This window comes from Chelonus insularis, unplaced genomic scaffold, assembly GCF_013357705.1.
Source record: "Chelonus insularis isolate UGA/USDA-ARS -01 unplaced genomic scaffold, ASM1335770v1 contig_348_pilon, whole genome shotgun sequence".
Lineage (NCBI taxonomy): Eukaryota > Metazoa > Arthropoda > Insecta > Hymenoptera > Braconidae > Chelonus > Chelonus insularis.
This window is the reverse complement of record NW_023276512.1, coordinates 16,193-41,678: the sequence shown is the minus strand read 5'-3', so window position 1 is coordinate 41,678 and position 25,486 is coordinate 16,193. Positions and strand designations below refer to the sequence as shown.

The following is a 25,486-nucleotide window of genomic DNA, read 5'->3' as shown; positions in this document are numbered from 1 at the left end:
AATAGTTATAAAGCTCGTAGTGACAGAAGGTTCTAAAATTATTAACGTTTCAATTAATCAATGGCAATTTGTCATGATCAAATGAGAAATGTATATAACTGCGTAACCAATTATCGTATTATAATGATTAACTCGTATTTGAAGTGGTCACTGGCATGATCTATCAAGTAAAATCATAGGTAATTGTAATCATTATAAATTTAATTAATTCTTTTATTAATTAAATAAAAATATATAACTAATTGTACAAACTAACCTTCATATTAAATATTTATAATCATTAATAACTTCAATAAATTAATAATCTCATTGATTCAAATTGATTCTTCTGACAAGTTCAAATTCTCTAATCACAGCCATCTACAAGCATTCTTTTGCGTGCTAAAAAGTAATTAAAGCCATTAGCATTTCTTCTTGATTGTATCCACCCTTCTATTTAAACACTTGAAGATTTTACGTATCTTAATTCACTAATTAGCGTCATCACATGTAGACAATTATCTGAAAAAAAAAAATGCAAATGTAATCAAAAAAAAAAGAAATGTTTAAAAAAAGAAATATATAAAAAGGCAATAAATGGCGTCCCTTGAATTGTAGGGTTGTCGTTATGTCCGCTAGGGTGTTGATGATGCCAAAATAGTGGGGGAGTATCCAGAGCGGGGGTGGACAGGCGCAAGCCGATCTCGTTTCTCTCCTTGAGACGAACCTCGCGCGCAGTCGACGTTCGGACATTATTAAATATACATATTGTAATGTATTCCGTATAATTAACGTCTCGAAAGTGTATTTGAGTGGGTGACATATCATATAAAAAAAAAAAAAGATGACAACACTTTCTCTTTTTTATTTAGAAAAATAAATGTTATAAAATGCGCGTAACCTAAATAAATTAATTAAAAAATTCGATTTTTGTGTGGATGAGTAGATTGAATGTATGTGTATAGCCATTATATTAGTCGTGAATATTGATCAGACTGTTATACCTAGTTATTGCCAGTAAATTAATGAAATTGTTATTGATAAACAATTTATTGAAAATTGACATTTGTTGGTAAATATTGAAAAACCGTTGGACAAATTATTCCATTGATTTTACAACTCATTTATGTGATGTATTTTCATGTCTAGAAAGTTGAATTATTTACTTCAAGAACTGATAAGATTTTGAATGGAGGATTATATTGTTAGTGTAATCGGTAAAAAGATTTTTTGTATTATGGAATTAATCGATCAATTGACAATTAACCTTCATTAGGTAAATACTCTATTTATGATATTTAATTAATTTTTTTTTTAATCATGGAAACAATTAATGCACATTTATTTTCGGCAAATTTGATATATTTTTGAGTTTATTTCTTACACATGTGGGTAAAAGTAATGAATTTTCCACTTGTGATAAGAAAATATATTCAAAAACTCATCATCTCATTAAATCATCATTTTTTTTTCAATTCTGAAATAAAAATATTCTATGTCAGTATTTAAGGATTTTTAAAATTTTATTTTTTAATCCCTAAGGCTGCTTAATCTTTGTTCTGACGATTCATTCATTTCCCTTGAGGCCATTAAAGAGAACAGTTGGAAATAATTTATTCAATTTCCCAAGGATTTATTAAATGTAAGAAGCAAGCAGATGATAATTTCTTTTATCAAAGATTTCACAATTAAGCAATAAAACGTTCATTATAATCCACAAATTTAGTTCTTAATATATCAAAGGTAGTTATTTTTTATTTTATAAAAAGGAAAAAATATTATAGAAATCAAATTTGTCACATCATTTGATAAATATCGGATGTAAATAGATGATATTTATTTATTTATTTTTTATTTTAAATCATAAAACACATGAGATTGACAACGATTTATTACTCAATTTTTTATAATAAACTTAACAATAAAAAATAATTTATATTTCCTATATTTATTCGACAAATCAGCTCACTACTAGCCATTTATTTCCCTTTCGCACATTAAAATCTACTACAAAACTGTCACTGATATTTATTTCCCCAGGGAAATTATAAATCCAATAAAAATCGTATTGTATACTTTTATACACACTCATACATAAAAATCATCTATCGTTATTTTTAAAATGAAAATTATATGATTATTCATATTTAAAAAATTTTTATTGATTGGATTTCTGATGATAAGAGAGGCATTTATTGTTCATTTTGTAGCTCATTGATATCAGATCTCTGGTTAATACGATTTACTTTCAAATTGCAAATGATTCACGATAAGATAAATGTTTTTGTTGAGTATAAAAAAAAAAAAAAACAACAAATATTTTGAAATAATGTTATTAAAAGTAGAATTAGGATATTATTTACAGTATAATCCACCAGTAATTGTGTTTGTTGGGTAGAAAAACTCCCCACCATCTTCATTCTTACAGTCATCATACTTAACCTTGCAAAAAAGAGGTTAACTTTATTACCATCATGGGGTTGTTGCCATAAAGAGGTTTTTTTGGAATTAATAATTTTAATTATTAAATAAAGTATTTTTTATCAATGCTTGTTGAAAAATACACCCCCTAACCATATTTATTATTACAATTATTATACTTAACCTTGCAAAAAAGAGGTTAACTTTATTATTATGATGGGATTGTTGCTACAAAAAGGTTATATTGGAATGAATAAATAAAAAAAAATTAAGTAATTTTAATTGTTTAAATATAAAATGTGATAATTTATTTAAAATAGTTAATTAATCATGAAAAATCACTTGAATAAATGGAAGGAATTAGTAGAGTCATTAACCACAATAAAATATAACAAGAAACAAAGGTAAATGTACATCTTAATCCACTGGAGAGAGAGAGAGTGTTACAAATAACTGAGTATACAAACAATATAACTAACACATGTTACAACACTCACCATAATCCATAATCACGTTAAATTTACATATATATCTGTAGTGTACACACACGAATTGTATAAGGGTGCACGTGCAACACACATTGTTTTGCAAGCTTTATTATAGCCCACAGGAGTAAAGCAATTCGTGCATGAGCTTGCATATTATATATCATCCTCCAAATTCCTCATATCTTGAATTTGATTTTATCAAAATATCAAGTTACATCAATGCCTTCAACTATTTACAATTACATCATTTGCTTTATATTTTCATTTCAACGAAAATCACCAGGTTTAGTATTTTAATTTCAATAACAATTACATTCTTTTTATATTAATAATTATTTTATTTAAATAATAATATCAATAAATTTAGTTTTCCAATAATGTAAATTGATTTTTTAAACAATGATTCTAAATAAGTATCATGACTATCAACTTGTCAGTTAATTTTTTTTGTTTAACCTAAAAAAAACAAACAAATTACTTTGATCTTTATATTTACTTTTAATAATTAAATTATAAATATGTATTTATATTTACAAAAGTGGTAATATTTTTGTTGCTCTGGTTTAGGGTTGAAAAAATAATACAGAGTATAAGCGAGTAAAGTTTAACGATCGATATGGAGTTGCGCATCTACACATGTACATGGAGCACACTAGCTAGTTGTGTTTGCAATTTATGTGTGTAGTGTAGGAAAACTCGATGTGCTTTTTACAATAAAAATTGTATCGTGTTTTATCGAATATAAGAAAGAATAGATATTTAGTTTTTTCTCTTTTTCATTCTTTGTTCATTCGTTGTCATATTTTAGCTTGTAAAATGATTACAATTATTGGATATTTATCTTCAAACAAAAAAAACAAAAATGAAAACAAATATTTAATCATTATGCAATAGAATCAATCACCAAGTAATAATTAATTAAACTTATTTATTTAAATAATAATAATATTTGTCTAATTATTTTTTTTCGTCTGTTTTTAGGACCAACATTAATAGGAAGCAGTTAGATAAAATTCAGCTCAAAATGTTACAATCACTGAACACATTGGCGGGAAAAATATCACCAGGATCACATGGTGGTGTTGATAATCATGTGTCGAAGCCGCACATACCAAATAACAATATGATGTATAATATGAAGAAAATAAAAAATGATGTTAATTATAATAATAATAATCATCATCACATAGATAAAAATCATTATAAAAATGATATTGGAAATAAACTAAATAATACTTCAATCAATTTTTACAATAACGATAACAACAACAACAACAATAATAATAATAATGATGATAATAACAACAACAATAATACTAGTAAAAATAATAATGATCATAATGGTAATGATTTAAATAAATTAATAAAAGTTAATTTAAATAATAATAATAATAATAATGATACAAATAATAACAATAATAATAACATTGATAATAATGTATCACATCAATTACTTCTTTCAACAAAACATCAATCAATGCAATTACAACAACAAGAGAAACAACAATTGTCATCAACCCAACAGTTGACTAATAACAGTCATGATGACGAAAATACGTAAGTTCATTTGAATTTTAATAATAGATATAATATAATACACTAAAGTTATTTTTATTTTTATGTAGATTCCAAGTATTGAAGAGATATTATTTTATTTAATACCAATGAAAAATTACTTTCAAATTTATGCTTTTATATAAAAGTACTGGTTTATTGTTTTTTTCTTCTTCTTTTTTTTTTTGAAAGAATTGAATCAATGAGTCACTGAATTATTGATAATACTAATCAATGTCGAATGCCAAGAAAAGAATTTACTATGAACAAGAAGAATTAAAATGGCAATTTAGAATAGCAAAGTTTTTAGAAACAGTTGAATTTAATCTATGATAATCCCCCAAGTCTATCTGGGGTTGAAATAATATTTTCATTGCATCTCAATGATTTTTGATAGAATTATCTAGAGTGCTGGTTTGTTATCATTTTTTTTGTTAATCAATTAAGTTGAACAATCAATGAAATAATGATTTATCAAGACACCTATGGTGTCTGAAGTGACTAAAATATTATTTTCAAGCAATTTTATCGCTAATATTCGACATTTATTTTATCGATAGACTAAAACATTGTTCCATATGACAAAAGTATTCTCCCAGTGTATAAACCTAATCAAAAGGATAGAGATAAAATGATCGACTTGATCTACATGATGTTTTTATATATTACCAATACAGAATGTAATATCAATAGAAATACCTACAAATTCGATAACACATTTTGTTCGATAATTAATCAAACATATACGTGTACATAAGTCGACATCTAATATTACATATTCCACGAAAGAGAGACGTTGAGTGTGGTATTTTCAGTTGTTAAACGTTCAGTACTTCTGCAGGCTTAATCAATAATTTATAGCATCTGTAACTTGTATAATTTAGAGTAAACGTCACAGTGCATCGTTCTTCTTTTCATGTACATTCATCATCATACATACATACATATATGTATATATAATTATCGCACAGTTCATCCAACAAGATATTCTATTTTCGAATTATTCCAAACACACATCTACTTCTGTACTACATTCTACGTAGACGATTCAATCATCACAAGTCATTTTTTTCTTTCCTTTTTCATTTAGTCCAAAGAATTATCGACAAATTATATTAACTTTGTATTATCGCGTGGCTGTGTGTGTGAGTTTTGATGAGAGATTCACCTTCTCCCATATTACATTCTTCATTACATGAGACCTCGTGTATAAGTATCTTATCTATAGTTTTAACTTAAATCAATAACAACATTTTATAATAGCTCTTGAAACCGACTTTACATTCTGACTGATCGCATGTCAATATTCGCATCGAGTATCGAATTTGTCTGTACAAGTTGACTCTTTGTTTTGTTGGAATATCTAGTCTTAGTTATTAGAGACACGCGGGTTGGTTAAGATCGGCATCTTAATAACTATCTTACTAGTATTAATTACTTATTACTTTTATTAACGAATTTAATTATTTTAAATTTATTTTTTAATCATCAAATAATCATTTATTGGTAATGATTATTTATTTAATTATTACTTGATTCATTTTATTATTTAAATGATATTAATTTCAAGTAATCTTCTTTTGTTTCAGAATGATGAATAGTAGCATGGAAAAACCCGATCCTGATACGATCAAGATGTTTGTGGGTCAGGTACCTCATGATATGGAAGAGAAAGATCTACGTGCATTATTTGAGGAATTTGGACAAGTGCATTCAATTCATGTATTGAGAAATAAATATACAGGAAATCATCAAGGTAAATTTAATTGATTATTGATTTTAAATAAAATTCATCAACCAGATGATGATGATGAAGCTTAGCGTATTATCAATAATATAATTAATTAATAAAATAGTAATGTTAATTGATAGATAAAGAAAGATAAGTTAAATAATAGCTAAGTTAATTGAAAATTTTTAATTCATTTATTTACAGGTTGCTGTTTTGTGACTTTTTATACAAGAAAAGCAGCTTTGGAAGCTCAAAATGCCTTACACAATATTAAAACCTTCAATGGGGTAAGTATTGACAAAATATTGTTGATTTTTTTTTTATTAAATAAAATTATGATTATTATTTATTTATTTATTTTTTAATTATCTTACAGATGCATCGTCCTATTCAGATGAAACCAGCTGATAGTGGACACCGAGTTGGTGAGTTTTTAATTAAATATTTATATTTAAAAATAAATAATATCCTCCAAACATCACATCAACATTTCGTATATTTATTTAAATTTATCTATTAACCATCATCAGGCTATTGATGTTTCAACATCAAAGATATTTATTGATGACAGGTCATCAAATAATATTGATTAATATTTAATAATAATAATAAATAATATGAGGGTTTGTAATACCAATTTACCTAGGAAGGTTTGTAATATAATAGTGTTGTATTATATAGTAAAGAATTAGAGTAAACGTAGCAAGTGAAATAAAACATGTGAGACAATTAACAACAGCACGCACTTGTATGTAATAATGTGCATATAATAGACATATGAAACGTGACAGTGCTCTGCATATATGTATAGTAGATAGGAATGAAAGCGCTCTATTTATAAGCATATGACATTTTGTTTATTTTGGATGACGATGCCAGACTCTCTTCTTGGTTTATACAATAGTTTATCTTGAGCCGAGTTCTATAATATGACACGACGAGTAATAGCTCGTTTTTCTAATAACATACTACAACACTCGGACTCTTATTGTTTTATTTCAAACAAAATTGATATATTTATAGTTGTAATAATATTATTAATTATTTCAAATTTAATTTAAAGCAATTTCATTACAAAGCTTGGATTAAAAAGTATTAATTAATAAATAATATTAAATTGTTATTATTTTTTAAGTATTGTTATTTATTTTATTACTTTATTTTATTATTATTATTTATTTATTTATGGTTATTATTATTAATTTCCCAGTGGGAAGTTATTTAATTTATTTTATAATATTTTAATTTATCAATAAGTAAAGAAAGGATCAATTGAAATAAAATCGATTTATTAAGAAGATATGTAGGGATAGAAAAAAGGATGATGTGATAAATTATATAAGCCATAGGTATCACATGTGTTAAACGTGTGTATAAAATGCGAAAGCGATAAACCTTATCTTGTCTTCTCTCTGTGTGTATCCAACATATCAGAGATGACGTGCACACATGATGATAACTTATTAGATGTATATATACATATGTATAAATAATTTTACTTTTTTATATCAAATTGTCATGATGAACACAATGAAAGTAAATTTGAAAAAATTATTAAACTTTTTTTAAAGATTAGCTGATAGTTAATAATAATCATATAAAAATGATCTTCATTTACATAGGTTCTGGTAAATAGAAATAAATTTAACTATAAATTATAATGAAAGTACCGATATATTGCAAATGTTTATGTCAATTATGCAATATTTAAATACATACTTTGGTTTAAATATTATTCAAGAAAATGAGTCTCGGGTTCCAATGTGTGCTGCTGACCTTGCATGATCTTTGTATCATATGTTTAAAAACAATGCATTTAATTACATTTCATTTGAATAAGGAATTCAACAGTTTTATTTTCATGTAAAATACTAGTTTTATATTATCACATCTTTTTATAAAATTATTATATTGAATTTTTTTTTTTTTAAAAACAATAATATCTTATTTGGTTGAATAATAATCAGATAATTCATATTTTACGTAACAATTTAATTGTTGTAAGGGATATTAATAAATAATAATATTATTCAGTGAATTAAAGAGCATTAGTAATAAAAAAAAAAAAAATTTCTTCATGATATAATGTCTATTAATAATATTTTAAATAATATATTGAATAAATAAAAAAAATAAATATATAGTGAAATTTAAATATGTAGGTTGACTTGTTATCGGTCAAAAATATCACAGGTATGTTTAGATGATTAATGTAACAAAGGCATTAACAATAATAATAAAGGTAATGATAATTAAGTAAGTTAGACTATGGTAGTTAGGTATATACCACTGTGACAAAATGGGAATTTTTTTTTTTTTCTCTTCACTACATACACACATATTCATGAGTGAGATTGGTGGTATTGGAGTACAGGTAGATAATGCACACGTAAATGTATTGAGTAAAAAAAGAAAGAAAAGGAAAAAAGATAGAGAGAGAATAAATAAGAAGGTATGCGTATGATGTCGACCGCGATCCGCTCACTTGTTGAGTGTCGCGCGACGTGGATTAGTATGTCTTAAGCAACCATCAACTCATCGGTAGTGTAGTACTACTCTATTCACCATTTGAAGTGCTTTAAGCCCCTCGGGTCAGCCCGTGTTAGACTGATGTATCAGAAAATATGATTGAAGCTTTTTTTAATTAGTTTTAGTTTATTAGGACACCTTTTTTTTTTTTTCTTTTATAAATCTAAGTGATTTTTTTGAGTGTTGAACAAAAAAAAATTGTTTATGTTGATTTATTGTGTAAGAATTTTTGAGAAAATTTTTTTATTTAATGATTTATTAATTATTTTGAATTGTTATGAAATAGTTAATATTCTTGAAAATATCTATCAATTAAATTAGTCGTTTTTTTTTAATAGCTATCAATGTTAATCATACATTTTAATTTCAATGAAATTTTTTTAATTATTTTGTAGTGATACATTTATTTATCAGTATAATTTTTGGGATTTATAAGAATTAATATATTTGTTAATTATTTTATCAAATAAATTGATTGATTTTTTTTATTATTTTTAATAGTTAAAAGTACTTTTCAATGTTAATTGTTTGAATTTTTTTTTTGTATTTAAATTGTGTTGAAATTTAATTTTAAAAATCAATTGTTTAAATTTTTTATTATATTTAATGATTGAAAAAGAATATTTAAAATTGTTTGAATTTTTTTTTGTATCTAAAATGTTGAAATTTAATTTTAAAAATCAATTGTTTGAATTTTTTATTATATTTAATTATTTAAAAAAAATTTTCAAAATTGTTTGAATTTTTTTTTATTGTATTTAAATGTTAAAATTTAATTTAAAAAATCAATTGTTTGAATTTTTTATTATATTTAATGATTTAAAAAGAATTTTTAAAATTGTTTGAATTTTTTGTTTTATTATATTTAAATGTTAAAATTTAATGTTAAAAATCAATTGTCTGAATTTTTTTATTATATTTAATTTTTAAAAATTAATTGATAAAATATTTTCATAGTATTTAATCGTTAAAAGTAATGTGATAAAACAAAATTTGTTCAAAAGAAAAAAAAATGATAATATCACATATACATATATGTAAAAACGTGATTATTTAAAAATTTTAGCAACTCAGTACAATCTTAAGTCGTGAGAAATGAGTACTTAAACGTGGACAATTCAATGAAATAACGATAGAGAGAGAATAAAAAAAGACTATTGTTGGCCAAGTCATCTTTTTCTTTTGTTTTAACTGGTCATCACATATACACACGTTGCCTCGTCATTGTCTATGCGGAATATTACACAAGCACTGCAACAGCAGCAGCAGCAGCAATAGCAACAGCAAGTGATTGCGCAACTAGGCATCCTCCACGAGAGAGCTATAACCAGATTAGCATCGACTTCTACTACTTATTTTTATTTATTTACATCTTATTTATTTAAATTTAAAAATAATGAAGTGGATTTATTTTTTATTACAATTCAAAATATATCTGATTATCAAGTGAATATTATTTTTATCAACAAACATTTCTAATCAGTTATTAGTCACCAGACATATTAAACTTTTTATTATTACAAGCACACTAAAGTACTGTAAAAGAAGGCCAGAGAGACATCAATGCCGCGATATTCTCGCCCGCGCCATTTGTGGCGTGCGGCGATTAGTTCAAAGTTTTGCATAATTGCTACATTTATTTTATCAACAAGATAAAAAAGACAAGTTGTTAAATTTTTTTTTTTTGTTAAATATTTTGTTCAAATATATATCAAGTGAAATATCAAGAATCATTAGTGCAAGTTTGGAATATTGTTAACATTAATTATTTTATTATTAAAATTGCACAAGTGTTGGAGATAGTGTTGATCCAACTGTTGATTGATCAAGAAAGACAATTCCTTTGGAGTGATATTAATTAAATATAATCGGTCGTTAATAATGTTAAAATAATGGCAATGAAAAGTAAAAAACAATACGGTGGTGTGGCACATATTAGTTCTAATTCAAATTTATATCCAGCTATTAATCAAACTTATTGGGCACCACAACCTCAGAATGTGCCTTATTCAGTACCAGGTAACATCATTAATTTTATTAACACCATCATATTTAATTGTTATTGAATAATTATTGTTACAGTTTATAATTGTTATTATTAATTTATTTATTTAAGATTAATAATTATCTCGTCATTGTTAAATACTATTTATATTAACACATTCAAGTTTCATATTTATTTATTTAACATTTACATTATTGTTAATCTACAATTGCTAATGTGTTAATGCCTTTAATCGTTGCTAATAGTCATTACAAGATTTATTTCAATGAATCTGAATAATAATAAATAGAAAATACTAGAGAATAATGATATGCATACTTGTAAGATGAGTTAAGATTTAAAATATTTTTTTTTTTTTTTTTAAATTAATTATAATTACAGTTTATTTTAATTAAATATTAATTTCAATTTTATTTATTTATTTTGAGTTTATTAAAACTTATTAGTTCGTACAGCTTACAGTTGTTCTGATATAAAATGGTATGATTTAGAAAATAGAAAACAAATAGACAGATTTTGGTGTTTTAGAAAAAAGTGATCTCACTGTAAATCTTAGTTCTCCAAAATGCATTATTTTAATGCGGATAAGTGTGTTAAATATGACGTCACCCATTTGATTAACATTGTAGTCACTTTTAACGCATTTCTAAGTGTATAAAAAGTTACTACAATTTTAATCAAATGGATGACGTCATATTTAACACACTTATCCGCATTAAAATAATGCATTTTGTAAAACTGGAATTTACAGTACTGCTTCCTCAAAATGGGGTGTATTTATGGGATTAAATCTAGGATAGAAGGGGTTGTTGTTTGGTGACGAAAAGCTATTTTTTGGGGTAGAGAAACGATTTGAATCAGGTAGTTGAGGATTTGGAAAATGGTGAAAAGTGTAGTTTTCTGGGGTAATATTGAAGTGCAGTTTTATGGCAGGATATAGAAGAAAGAGTTTAGGGAATTAAGAAAGCTAGATAAAATATATATATATATAAATAAACTACACTGATAGAAGTATTTCTTTGTATCTAACATAATTTATTAGCAGCTAATAAATATGTTATTTGAAAAAGAAATCGAGTGAACATTTGTTAACAGTTAAGAAATTATTTATTAGAGTAGATTTATTTGGCTCAATAAATGATTTCTTAGCTGCAAACAAATATTTATTTCTCATCTAAATACTATGATTGGGCTCGATGGTAAGGTAGAATAATGGTAAAGCATAATCAAATGTTAGGTTATATTATGAAATAACTTTTATTTATTGAAAATTTTTAAATAAAAAATAACGGTTTCGTAATGATTAAAATTAATATTTTCTTTTAAACAATAGCTCGACGAGCAATTACATTATAACCATTTAATTTCGTGTGAATTTTTAATGGTTTTATAAATATAATAATATCAGACTGCTAAGCAAAGAAGATTTATTACCTACAAATAAATCTTTATATGTATCAAATAAATGCCGAAAAATAATTTTAATGAATTCATTTAGTCCCACCAAATATATTCTTCTATCAGTGTATATTATAATATAAGGGCAGGATATATAACCATAAATGATGATGATGATAGGTTAAGTGACTCGAATTTCTTTATTCCACCATTTAAAGAGATGAACTAACTAGAAATTAATTGTTATTAAATATTTTTTATCTTCTAGTTAAGCACATTATGATTAATTTAAACAAAATTAATTCTTCTTATAATTTATAATCTTTTGGACTTGACTGTTTATTATTGTTACATTTACCATGTTCAGTAGTTGAAAATTAAATTATTTAAAGCATAATATTTTATTAAAAATTAATATTTGCTATTTATTAGACTTTATTTTTATTTATTTATATTTTTGTGTAAACAGAATATTTAAAAAGAATGAAATACTTACTTTTGAATCATGTTTAAATAATTTCTGGAAAAAGGAACGATGAAGATCTTTTACTCAAACATGTCTGAAATTTATTAAATTCAAACTTGAATATTTTATTTAAAATCAGCATAAATAATTATAAGGTAATCTTGACTAGAAGAGTGAATAAAAATATAAACCATAAATTTATCTTAACTATGTCATTTTTGTTTTATATATTTGGTATTGTTGGATACTAAGACTTCGAGTGAATTTTATCTTGAGATGAGATGCTTCTCGTACAAAGATTTTGACAAAACTGATTACTTAATCCTAGGGAACAGGGTTATTTGAAGATGTATGACACTTTTATAAATTTCATTTTTAAAGCTTGAATTTGAGATGTATAATAAAGTAAATAATATTTTATTGATTTCCATCAAAAAAATATACCGTTTCTGATATATTTTATGAAACAATTGAACTTATAGTCCAGTCAATATAGGAGGCTTGGCTCCATTTGTGTTGAAAATTTTTGTACAAAGGGCAATTTTTAATTTTCTAATGTCAAAATATCCGTAATGACCTGTAGAAAAAATGTGCCCAAAAACGAAAGTGCGCTGATTTTTTTTTATATGATTTTTTCGCATTTCAATGGTCCCGTGTATCTAAGCGAGACAGCACTATAGGCGGCACCACGCGCTAGAGAAGGACACAACTATCGGAATGTAAAAATCGTATTTTCGATAAAAAAAAATTGTAGTTTTCTTGTTCAATATTATTTTATTAATTATTTGATGAACAAAAAAAACCTACAAAATCATCAATTTCTTAAAGTTGGTAATTTTTTTATTTATTTATAAAAATTTGTTTTTTTATTTATGTATAAAAAATTGCTTCATTATAATAAATAATACATTTATTTATTATATTCATTTATTATTTATTTACTTATTTTAGGCAAATATTTGACGAAAAAAATTTTAAAAAATATTAAATTAATATTAAAAAATTTCAACGTTTTTTTATTTATTTATGCAACAAAAATAGGTGTTACTGGGTTTATTTTTCTAAAATTAAATAAAAACTTTGGCAAAATGGAATAATGGATGGTCCGACATGTTGAATGCGATGCTGACAGCAGTCATATGGAAGCTTTTATTTATAATAAATAATTATAAATCAGTACAATTTAAATTATTACCAATTAATCATTAGTTAAAATTTAAAAAAAGAATTTAGGTACACATAATTATAAAAAAAACCTATTTAAAAATTTTTTAGATGTACTGCGGGATTCGACTAGACATAAATCCTTGAAGAGGACTCCTCTTAGCAGGTTTTAAAAGGGTTGTTTCATGACAGGATATATAAAAATGGAGTTCATGACAAATTTCTAAAAAATCTAGTAAAATCAAGTTCTTACTTATATTTCTATAAAACTTATAATAAGGGAGAGGTATCTAACAGTATTTAGGTTTTATTGATTCTTAAAAATTTTTAATACTCACCTGGTTTGAATGAAGAACATATTTATGACACCTTCAAGTCATTTATCATCACACTTTAAACATATTTATTTTTATAAAGAATTTATTTATAAATAAATAAATAAATAGATAAAAATGTTCCAACGGTTTTGGATAATTTTTAAAATATTAATGAAACTATTAATCGAATATAAAATATGAAAAAATAAAAAAACTCTAGACAATTAGTATGTAAGAAAGGATGCATCCCGTTTTCTCTGTAATATAAACGTGACACATTGTATGCATACGTATAAGGCGCATATGTTTGACCGGAAGAGACCATTTTTAGAGATGAGAATATAGTATCTCATACAAATGTTCTTTATTTGATTTGTATATTTATATAATGTATATATAAAATACTATCGATAAAATATTTATTTTACATTATCAATTTAAACTCTTCTATAATATCCCGTTACATCAAGAATAAAATAAATTTAACATTTAATTCAACATATATTTTATTATTTTATTTTTTTTATTTATTTTAGATCGCAAACTCTTTGTTGGGATGTTATCAAAAAAGTACACCGAGAATGACGTTAGGAATATGTTTGATACTTATGGAGCTATTGAAGAGTGTTCTGTACTGAGGGATAACAGTACTGGTCAAAGTCGTGGCTGTGCTTTTGTAACTTTTGCCAGTAAACAGCATGCTATAAATGCCATCAAAGCTTTGCATCATTCACGTACAATGGAGGGTTGTTCATCACCATTGGTGGTGAAATTTGCTGATACCCAAAAGGAGAAGGATCAGAAAAGAATGCAACAGATGCAAGCAAGTTTATGGAATATTGCTGGAGTTAATAACAATTTAATAACGACACCACACTATCTGACTAATGTAAATAATTTATTTAACTTCAATATTAAACTCTATAATGAATTATAAGCAAGTGTTGTATCCAATTATATAATATTCTTATCATATGAACAAAAGTTGATGATATTTAACTTTGATTTTATTTTATATTTTAGACGGATTCTTATGGCTTAGCATCAGCACAACTTCTCCAGCAACTTCAAACAACTTTGAATACTAATGGCAACTTAGCAGGTGGTGGATTGGTAACACCCACTACTTTGACAACTCCTAACACTAATCCACTTATCAATAATAGTCTCATTCAACATCAACTGCTTATTCAGCAACATTTAGAATTGAATGCAGCAGCAGCAGCAGCGGCAGCTGCTGCTGCTGGTGTAGTAACACCACAAACTCTACCGCCAAATTTACCTGAATTAAATACCACTACTGGTCTTCAGGGATTGCCTGGTATTGCATCACTTGGTAATTCCACTGCTGGAGCTGATTATGTTTCAGGTGTTACTTATTTATTGATTTATTTCAGATTTAAGGTAGTATGGGTTATTAACTGGCCATCTATTTTACTTTAAATAGATTACAAAAGATCATTCAAATCTTATTATAATTAAATCAATATTATCATAGTTAATAATACACTAAATTCAGTAATAAAAAAACCTAACCTGTTTTTCGGTGTATTTTGAGGCCTGATTAAGGCCTAAATTAATTTTCAGACCCATAATGAACTCATTTGAATTAGAATTATTTTTTAGATTCACTAAATGCCCAATTGAGGCCCACAAAATGTCTAAATCAGGCCCAAAAAAATTTTTTAAGCCTATAATGTACTTAATTTAACCTCATTTTCTGAAATTATATTCAAGAATAAATTATTACAACTGTGAATTTGCTGCATTAAAGATAATTAAATAATAAGTTGTTCTCTTTTGTTGTTTTAAAAATATTTTTGGGCCTTAATTGGGCATTTTGTGAATCTAAAAAATAATTTTAACTTAAATTAAGTGAATTGTGGGTCTGAAAATTAACTTAGGCTCAAATTAGGTCTCAAAATACACTGAAAAAAGGTTAAATTTTATTATTAGACTCCTTTTTGGCACTAAAAATATTTTTAGACTAAAATAAGGCCTACATTGGGCCTTATTTTCATTTTGAGCCTCTTTTAATTTTACTCAGAATTATTATACACTTCAAAATTTCCTGAAAATATGAAAATATTAATTTTATTGAAAGAATTAATAATTAGTTTTCTATTGTGTCAATGTCAAAAACTCCAATATTTGATAATTAATTTTCAAAACAATTAATTTGAATGTTCATCTTTAATGCATATAATTAGTTTACTGTTGTGAGTGTATTATTATCTTTTATTCATACTACCTTAAATGTGATATTATATATTATTTATTAAAATAGATAATTATCTTATTATCTTTTACATAACGTTTAATAATATTGTAATATTTTACAGCAAATACAACAGTCGGTAGTACTCCAATGACCGTACAAAAATTGATGGCTCTTGCTGCGATAACGAACGCAAATGCAGGCATACAAATTCCACCAGTCAGTAAGTTGATTAACAGCAAAATGAATAATTGAATAAAATTCAGTATATACGTAATACACATATACCATCTAAATGCATATATACTCTAAGTGGATAATACTCTTACTATATTCACTATTGAATATTTAATTGCAGCTTTAAGTGGATTAGCAGCAGCTACTTCATCTCAAACAGGTATTTTACAACCAACTTATTGATTTTCTACTCTGTTTCTACGGTGTATACCCCCCTTTTCACGTTATGTAATTTTGTGTCTGGAGATTTGAAATGGTCCAGAAGGGATTTTATTTTCTGTTCGGTTTCTGGATACTTTCTTTTCTTTTTTTTTTTTTTTCCTAAAGGTGTAAAAATTATCAGAAATTGAATGAAAAGTTTCAAAAAGAAATTTTATTGTACAAAAGATTGGAAAGAAAGTTGATAAAAAATTTCTTGTCATAGAGAAAAGTTTAAGTAGAAAGAAAAAAAACATTAAAAAAAAGAAAAAAAGATTTTAAAGTTTCTATGGTAAGTCAAAGTATTAAGTTACTAAGGAAAATTCTTCATTTTGAAGGAACAAAATAAGTCACTGGTAAATTCTTAAGTATGAGAAATTGACGTAAAAGTTTTATTGTTAAAAAGAATAAATGATTTTTATTATTATTATTAATTAATATTAAATGTAAATTTTATTTATATGGTAATGGTAAAATAAAAGCTTCAATATTATTTTTTTCTTTTGTTCAGCTTAATAATATTTTAATGGGTTGCATTATTATTGTAGGATCAACGGGAAATAATGTAATGACAAACAATACAAACAATAATAGCAGTTCAAATAGTTGCAACACTAACAGCTGCTTTAATCCTGTATCATCTTTAACGCTTAATTCTCTTCCTGGCACTTCTCTAAGTGGTGGTGGTGGTGGTAGTGAGGGTGGTAGTACAGGTGTAGGATGCCTTCAAGACTCTTTAGGCAGTACTTATTCAAGTTTACAACATTATGCAGGTAAAAAATTGCATTATCAAGCTTTTCCACTTGTTAGAGAAAAAGTATCGAAAAAAATTGAAGTAAAATTAGATAATAAGGAAAATTGCTTGCTCATGAAGATTTAATCTTCATCTTTTTTTTTTTTTTAATTTATTTATTATTTTACTGATGAAAAAGCATTTTTATTAAACATCGATAATTTTATTTAAGTCTAAAAATAATAAATAAACTAAATGAAAATGTTTTTTAATAGGATTTCCAGCATTAACTCCAGTCTCAGCTACTGTAGGAACTAATACAAATTGTGGAATCGGTGGAAATAACTCAACAGCAGCTGTTGCTGCTGCTGTATTGGCAGCTCAGCAACAAGCTATGATTGTAAACGCAGCTGGGAAGCAAACAGAGGGTCCTGAGGGATGTAATCTGTTTATTTATCATCTACCCCATGAGTTTACCGACATTGATCTCGCCTCTACTTTTGTACCATTTGGTAATATGCTTTCTGCCAAAGTAGTTATTGATCTCAAGAAAAATTCAAGTCGTTGTTTTGGTAAGTCAGCAATCTCTTTTATTACTTTTTCAATTCAATTATTTATATCAATATTGGATGTTTAAAAATTCATCTTTGAGATAGTTTTAACAAAATAATGAACTCATTTATTAAACTCATAAGAACAGTAAAGAATGTTGGGCTTTAATTATTACTACCCTAAAGCTAAGACTAACTTAAACTTCTTATAAAAGCTCAACTTGGCCCTTTTATGTAAGATTTTTATAACCAAGAAAGACTTAGTCTCGAATTAAATATAAACAAATTAGTCAAGTCTTGCTAACAACCAATGTCATCATTTATCAAGATATAGATGGAGATAGGCAATTATGATGTTACAAGATTTAAAAAAAAAAGTGTCAGGCAGTCATAGGGACTGGTGATAGAAGTGAAAACTTGTAACTATAAAATAACAATGGTTTGTTTGAATTTTTAAATAAATTGTAGTACCAAAAATTGAAAATTGATTATTTGTAAATGAAACTTATTGATATTAGTCTAGTTTTAACATCTATCGAGACTCCAAGTAATTATTCTATTCATTTTTATATAGTTTATTTATTAATTAAAATAGACCATAGATTTCGCAGACTCAGTACAAAGTATTAATGCTACTTTATTTAAATAATAGTTTATATACACTAATATTATTTATATATACAGTTGGTATTAACACAAATATCAATCATCATTATTATCATTAACTTCAACAATACTTCAATCATTTGTACTTTGAATAATTTGATTACATTGTAAAAATGATACGATAGGTCTAGGGTAACTGAAGTAACAAACGAAAATTTATGATTGGAATTGATGTAAATATGGTGTAAAAACTGGATCAATCGTCGTTTTATATTAAGTCGTAGTGCATTTTCGATCATTGGACATGTTGGTGATGCAACCAACTCACTAGTTCATACCCTGCTAAAAATCACTCACCACATCTAAAGGATATTTTTTTATCCAAAAACTTTCTCAATCAATCTCAATTATTTTAGATAGAATTATCTAGAGTGTTGATTATAAGTTAATATAATGGAGTCGATTTTTGGAATTCGTAATTTTATTATATCTTTACATTTTAAGTCATTTGAAAGCATATTAGAAGGTTTAAAAATGGATTTACGTACGTACAGTTGTCTGTACGTATAATTGTACGTACGTATGTCCGATTTTTTTGTTTCTTTTTCGATATCTCGAGAACCACTGAAGATATCGACTCTAAATAAATTTCATTTTGAAGATAATACAATGAAGAAAATTTTGGAAGGAGTTTGAACAAATTTAGTCCAGCCGTTTTTTTTTTATAACAAAAAGAGTGTAAAATAAGTTGAATAAAAATAACATTTGAAATAGATTCTACTTATTAGATGATTAACATTGTTGACATTGTTGAGGTCAAAACAATATGGTTGTTAACAACTTCAAATGACTCTAAACAATTGTATATTGTTTATAAAAATTCCAATTTGTTATAAACAATTTAAAATGGTTTTAATTTATTGAATAATCATTACTATAATTATATTTAATAAATATCGATAAAATATTGTCATAAATAATTTGAAGTGATTAAACTATCGTATATTGTTCATAACAATAGCAATTTGTTATAAACAATTAAGAATGATTTTAATTTATTGAATAATCATTACTATAATTATATTTAATAAATATCGATAAAATATTGTCATAAATAATTTGAAGTGATTAAACAATTGTATATTGTTTATGAAAATTCTAATTTGTTATAAACAATTAAGAATGATTTTAATTTATTGAATAATCATTACTATAATTATGTTTAATAAATATCAATAAAATATTGTCATGAATAACTCGATGTGATTAAACAATCGTATATTATTCATAACAATAGCAATTTGTTATAAACAATTAAGAATGATTTTAATTTATTGAATAATCATTACTATAATTATATTTAATAAATATTGATAAAATATTGTCATAAATAATTTGATGTGATTAAACAATTGTATATTGTTTATGAAAATTCTAATTTGTTATAAACAATTTAAAATTGAAAGATGACAAAATTACGGATTTCAATGAATGGGAATACTAAAGTGCAGTCAGATCCACTTTGACAGATTTTTTATTGGATCCAATGTATTCATGACCTTTCTAGTTTTATTTTATTTATTTGCAATTATATTATTAATTATAATTCATTTTAATACCATTCAACTATTAATATATTAAAGTAATAAGTAGCCAAGTTATACAAATCATCTGGCTAATTAAAAATTAATCTTTTATAGGTTTTGTATCTTACGATAATCCAACAAGTGCCGCAGCAGCTATACAAACAATGAATGGGTTTCATGTAGGTGCAAAACGTCTTAAAGTTGAACATAAACGAGCCAAAGAAGCTGCTAAACCATATTGAGCAGGATGGATTTATTTGTAGGTAGATAATCTCCATTGCAGTATTATTTTAATTATGTAATATTTACATAAATTATTTTATTAATTTATTTAAAACAAATTAAACAAAAAGTAAGAAAAAAATAATTAATAATACGTTTATTAAACTGTCATTATTCATTATGAGTATTAATATTAATTACGTATATTATTTTATCTACGTAAACAAAAAAAAAAAAATAATTTTTTAGTATTTTCCAGAAAAGTACAATTTAAAAATTATGCATTTTTAATTATATACATTTTTTTCTTTAATACCAAAGGTAAATTATTATAAACAAAAACAAATGTCTGTGATATATCGTTAAATTAACGTTTATTTTATTTAATAATACGCGAATTAAAATTTTCTAGTCATTTATGTGCTTGAATTTTTCATAAATTAATTTATAAAAAATATATACACACATTTTATTGTAAGTTTAATCGTCAATTTAATTAACACTTGACGTATAATATATATATATAATATATATATATTATTTAATTTAAAATATTTATTGTATCATTGTTGTTGCTATAATCGTTTTTATTTAAATGACGCTATAAATATAACAAAATGGCTTATTATATGTATATGGATAAACTAACCACGTTTACGTGTTTGTTGTGTGTACAGATGCAGATGCACAGGCCTGTGACAACGTATCTGATGATCGGAATAACTATATCTGTGCCATATAAATATATAAATATATATATAAATATATATATATACACATAGAAGCGTATTAAAAAAAAAAATAAATAAAATATATATATATATATATATATATATATGTTTATATATATACATGTATACATATACCATGTCTGTTTCATGCAACAATTGTGCGATGCACAATTCATTATTTCAAGTATTGCTTTTTTTGTCAAACGCGGTGCCTGTATTGTTACAACACAATATTAGTTTACACTTTGATTATTGCTTTCTATCTCATTTTTCTTTTTAATTAATGTATTGTACTATTTTTTTTTTTGTTTTCATTTGAAATTTATGTTATTAACAAGTTTAGATACCAAAAATTATCTACTATTCTTTCAATTATTATTATTAAGATGAATCAAAGATTTATATTGATAAGACTAAAATAATTATTTGAAAATCAACTTTAAGTTTATCTCTAACTAAAAGGTGCATCTAATATTATATATATATATATGTATTTTATCTCAGTTACAAACATGAATTGATAACAATTTTTCTTATTTTTTATGTTAAACATATTATTATTATTAATAATTTGTGTATGTTATTTTGATTTTTCGTTCTTTTCTTTTCTTTTTTTTTTTGTTTTTAAAAAAAAAAAAATAATTTTTATTTCAAACTGTAACTGTTAATAAATGTTTAAAAAAATATCAATAATAAATATCGTCATATCTATTTTTTAAACTTAAATGCATCTTTAAGTTTGAAATTAGATAATTATATTAAATATAATTATTATATAAAAAAGAAATGATGTTTGACATATCGTGGTTGGCAAAGATTATAACAAAATATATTAATTTCATCGTGCATCCAATCATAATTATATTATATATTAAACCTTAACTATAATAGTTATTCATCAATAATCAATTATCATTGATACAAAGATAAACAAAACGAAAAAAAATAACTAAACAAAAATTTGAAAAAAATATATTGATAATTTTTATTGGAAAAATAAAAACAAAAAGTGCCCACTGTATTTGTGTTGTGTGTGTTGCAGGTTACAAAAGCCTATGCATGAATATTAATAATGAACTAATAAATATATCAATTTATTTATTCATTTAATAGATTCTTTTTTTTTAGAAAACATCAATAATAATAATAATAATAATAATAATATGGTCGAAGAAAATTTGTTGTCATCTTGCTCACATTATTATAATTTATTTCCTTTTTTTTATTATTTATTTGTTTCAATTGTGACTTATTATATTGTTTATAAAATACTTAATTAATAATAATAAACAAACAATTAATAGGTGATAAAAAGAATAATATGAAAAAAAAAAAACAAATATACCAATTATATTATTGAATAAAAAAAGTGTCAACAGTGATTTTAAAATTAATAATTATGATAAAGAATGATGAATAAATTAAATAGAAATAATGAAGAAGATTAAGTAGCGAATTGTGAATGTTTGTTATGTCAAGCAAATGTATATATAAAGAACAATGTATTAGTTGTCAATATGTTGAAATGCGTGATATGTACTGTGCAAAAAGTATACTAGATAACACCAGTCCTTACTAAACAAGATATAACGATCGATTAAATGAATTTAAAAAAAATTTGTAGATTTTTTACGATCATTTAAATAAAAAAATAAAATTTATAAAAAAACAAAAAAAAAAAAGAAATCACTAATTGTAATTGATATTGACGTTAAAGTGATTTATTAATTAGACGCTTTTGTGTGTCAATCAGTCAATCGTAAAATGTGAGAATGTAAAAAAGAAAAAAAAAAAACAAAAGAAAAAAATGGTGAAAGAGTTGAAAATGATAGAACAATTATATAACAAACATGTGATGAAAAAATTCGCGTTAAAATAAGACTACATATAGTGCGATAAAACATTTGTATTTGAATAAAAACATATTTTGCCGATATGAAATGTAATTATGTTTATTTATTAATTCATTTTTGATTAATAATTATTCTATTTATAAAAATAATTCTATAATATTCGAGATAAATTGCAGACGATATTGGCAAAAATAAAATATTACTTAATTAAATAGAAAAGCTTTTTATCATTTATCAATGTTATGAATAAAAATCGATTTCAATCGTGATAGTGCTTTATACTACAAGAAATTATCGTTCATATTTTCTGTGGTTATTATTCGAAACGCATCTTCGTTTTTATTTATTTTTTGTTTTAATTTAACTTTCATTTAATATGATTAATAAAATAAATATAACTAAAAAATGGCAACCATTTCGTGCGACTAATTTTTTATCACTTATGTGGCCATGTTTAATACTTTGGAAAATTCATGGAGTGTTTCCATACAAATTTAAAACACCAACATCAATAATTATTTCAAAACCTGTATACATATTTTCAATAATAATTATCATCTTTTATTTAATAACATATTCATCTATTATGTATCACATGGATGTGACTGGAGAGCTAGATTATGACAGTGTTCCAGCAATCTTGCAAGCAAATAGTTATTTATCATTTGGATTTTGGATAATAATAACAGCATTTTTTCAACGTAAAACAAGAACTGATTTTCTAGAAAAATTAGCTAAAGAATCGGTAAAAATACCAGCTAAAAAATATCGTCAATTATCAAGATTAATTCATCTGAAAGATTTAATTGGTATTCTGTTTGTTTATGCACATTTTCCAAATATTTTCTCATCAAGTTATCCACTGATTGGTTTTAAAGCTTTTGGAGTTTACACAACAATTATAGTATATCTAGTGAATGCACTCTACACCAATTGTGTCTTAATAATTCATACTCATTTTCAAATAATTAATGAGAAATTAATTAAATTAAAGTTTCATATTGAAAATGATGAATGCCATTTATTACGACGAATTTATCATGTACGTAAAAATCCACTTATTTTAATGGAAATTAAAAAAATAATAAAAGAACATAATGATGTTTGTAATTTAGTATTACAACTTAATTGTACTTTTTCATTACAAATGATCGCCATAGTTACCTTAACTTTTGCTGAAATAACATTTTCATTATATTTCTATATTTTAAAAACCGTTGGATTTAAAGATATTAATCTTGAAAAGCAAATATGGTATTCGTATTTCATAACGTCTGTAACATATTATTCTGGATATATCATAACAGCCGTTGGTGTTTGTGAACATGCTAAAGATGAAGCAGACAAAACAGGAATTATTGTACATGAGATATTAAATAATACTATTGATAAACAAATAGCAGAAGAGGTAAAAAAAAAAAAAAATAATTCATATTTTAATTATTTATTAGAATTATTTTTTTTTTTTTCATTAAAAATTTTCATTTATTTAGTTACAAATATTTTCTCTACAATTACTTCATCGTAAGACAAATTTTTTAGCCAAAGGATTGGCACTTGATTACACTCTTTTAACCTCGGTAATTGATTTTATATTAATAATTTTACCGATAATAAACAAAAAAATTCTCAACTAACCTCATTTTTTTTTTTTTTTATTTAAAGATTGCAGGCGGTGTTACAACTTATCTTCTAATATTAATACAATTTTTAATAACTACAAATTCATGTCAAATGAATAATAATAGTACAACAACAATCGCAATAACAACAATGGCTAATAATTGACGATAATTACCGATATTTTATTATCAACAGTAATTACTATGTTTTATTGAATGTACAAATTTTCTTTAAAAGGTAATTTCCCGTGAAAAACAAATTCAGATCTGTTCAGATTAAATTCAATTTGATAACCCGGAAACGATTCAAATCTGATCATATCTAAACTTGCTTTTCACCGGTCGATAAAATAGTTTCTTAAATGGACAATTATCAATTGTCGGTAATTTGGTGTTATGATTGAGGAAATATGTACATTGCTGTCGATAAAACAGTTTGGAAATTGATTATTATTTAATTTTTTGTCAATGTAAGAACGTCATCTTAATGTTATTTATTCAAGTTAAGTATTCAACTGATTGAAGAAGAGAATACATACACATGAAATCCTTGTGCATAGCCAACAAGTGTATTATATAGTAGTGCAGTGACTGATACAACAGCTTTAACTTGTGACACACAATATTATTATTAGCGTAGTCATTTCTACAATATCATCTTGAATTTTTTTTTTTTTTTGTTTTTTTCATTATTATTATTACATTTAACAATCTTATTGTTTAAATTTATGATAATTCAATTAGTACTATTACATTATTATACTGATAATTACTTAAACAATGTGTCAATTTATAAATAAATTGTTTACGAGAATAGTTGGTGGAAAAAAATGAATAAAATTACAGTGAATTAATTTTGAAATAAAAAAAAAAATA

General features: G+C 24.5%; 2 protein-coding genes and 1 long non-coding RNA gene across 7 annotated transcripts; all 3 read left to right on the top strand.

Annotated features, from left to right (window-relative positions):
- The first annotated feature begins 705 nt into the window (after positions 1-705).
- LOC118066558 (uncharacterized) lies at positions 706-4,128 on the top strand. Its single transcript, XR_004690268.1, has 3 exons — positions 706-1,051; positions 1,129-1,255; positions 3,870-4,128. It is a non-coding gene; the product is annotated as an uncharacterized lncRNA (long non-coding RNA).
- Positions 4,129-4,218: 90 nt separating this feature from the next.
- LOC118066548 (CUGBP Elav-like family member 2) lies at positions 4,219-21,210 on the top strand. Of its 5 annotated transcripts, none has more exons than XM_035082657.1 (12): positions 4,221-4,445; positions 6,032-6,198; positions 6,379-6,461; positions 6,551-6,599; positions 14,590-14,942; positions 15,077-15,422; positions 16,396-16,494; positions 16,630-16,668; positions 17,255-17,479; positions 17,715-18,011; positions 20,297-20,441; positions 21,082-21,210. In XM_035082657.1, the coding sequence occupies exons 1-11, from the start codon at positions 4,366-4,368 to the stop codon at positions 20,422-20,424; spliced, it is 1,866 nt and encodes a 621-aa protein (XP_034938548.1). In that variant the 5' UTR covers positions 4,221-4,365; the 3' UTR covers positions 20,425-20,441; positions 21,082-21,210. The 5 variants fall into 5 exon arrangements, with proteins under 5 accessions (XP_034938550.1, XP_034938548.1, XP_034938549.1 ...); XM_035082658.1 differs by lacking the exon at positions 4,221-4,445 and adding an exon at positions 5,748-5,948 and having other exon boundaries at positions 20,297-20,445; XM_035082659.1 differs by lacking the exon at positions 17,255-17,479 and having other exon boundaries at positions 4,219-4,445; positions 20,297-20,445.
- Positions 21,211-22,633: 1,423 nt separating this feature from the next.
- LOC118066552 (putative gustatory receptor 28b) lies at positions 22,634-25,379 on the top strand. Its single transcript, XM_035082668.1, has 3 exons — positions 22,634-24,396; positions 24,482-24,568; positions 24,654-25,379. Exons 1-3 carry the CDS (start codon positions 23,365-23,367, stop codon positions 24,774-24,776), a joined length of 1,242 nt encoding a protein of 413 aa, XP_034938559.1. The 5' UTR covers positions 22,634-23,364; the 3' UTR covers positions 24,777-25,379.
- Positions 25,380-25,486: the final 107 nt, after the last annotated feature.

Bases quoted from the DNA above. Each gene is read 5' to 3' on its own strand.
- LOC118066548 (XM_035082657.1), top strand. From the start codon at position 4,366: ATGCAATTACAACAACAAGAGAAACAACAATTGTCATCAACCCAACAG. The intron at 15,423-16,395 runs GTGTTACTTATT...AATATTTTACAG, and splicing joins TGGAGCTGATTATGTTTCAG to CAAATACAACAGTCGGTAGT. The intron at 17,480-17,714 runs GTAAAAAATTGC...GTTTTTTAATAG, and splicing joins AAGTTTACAACATTATGCAG to GATTTCCAGCATTAACTCCA.
- LOC118066552 (XM_035082668.1), top strand. From the start codon at position 23,365: ATGATTAATAAAATAAATATAACTAAAAAATGGCAACCATTTCGTGCG. The intron at 24,397-24,481 runs GTAAAAAAAAAA...TCATTTATTTAG, and splicing joins ATAAACAAATAGCAGAAGAG to TTACAAATATTTTCTCTACA. The intron at 24,569-24,653 runs GTAATTGATTTT...TTTTATTTAAAG, and splicing joins ATTACACTCTTTTAACCTCG to ATTGCAGGCGGTGTTACAAC.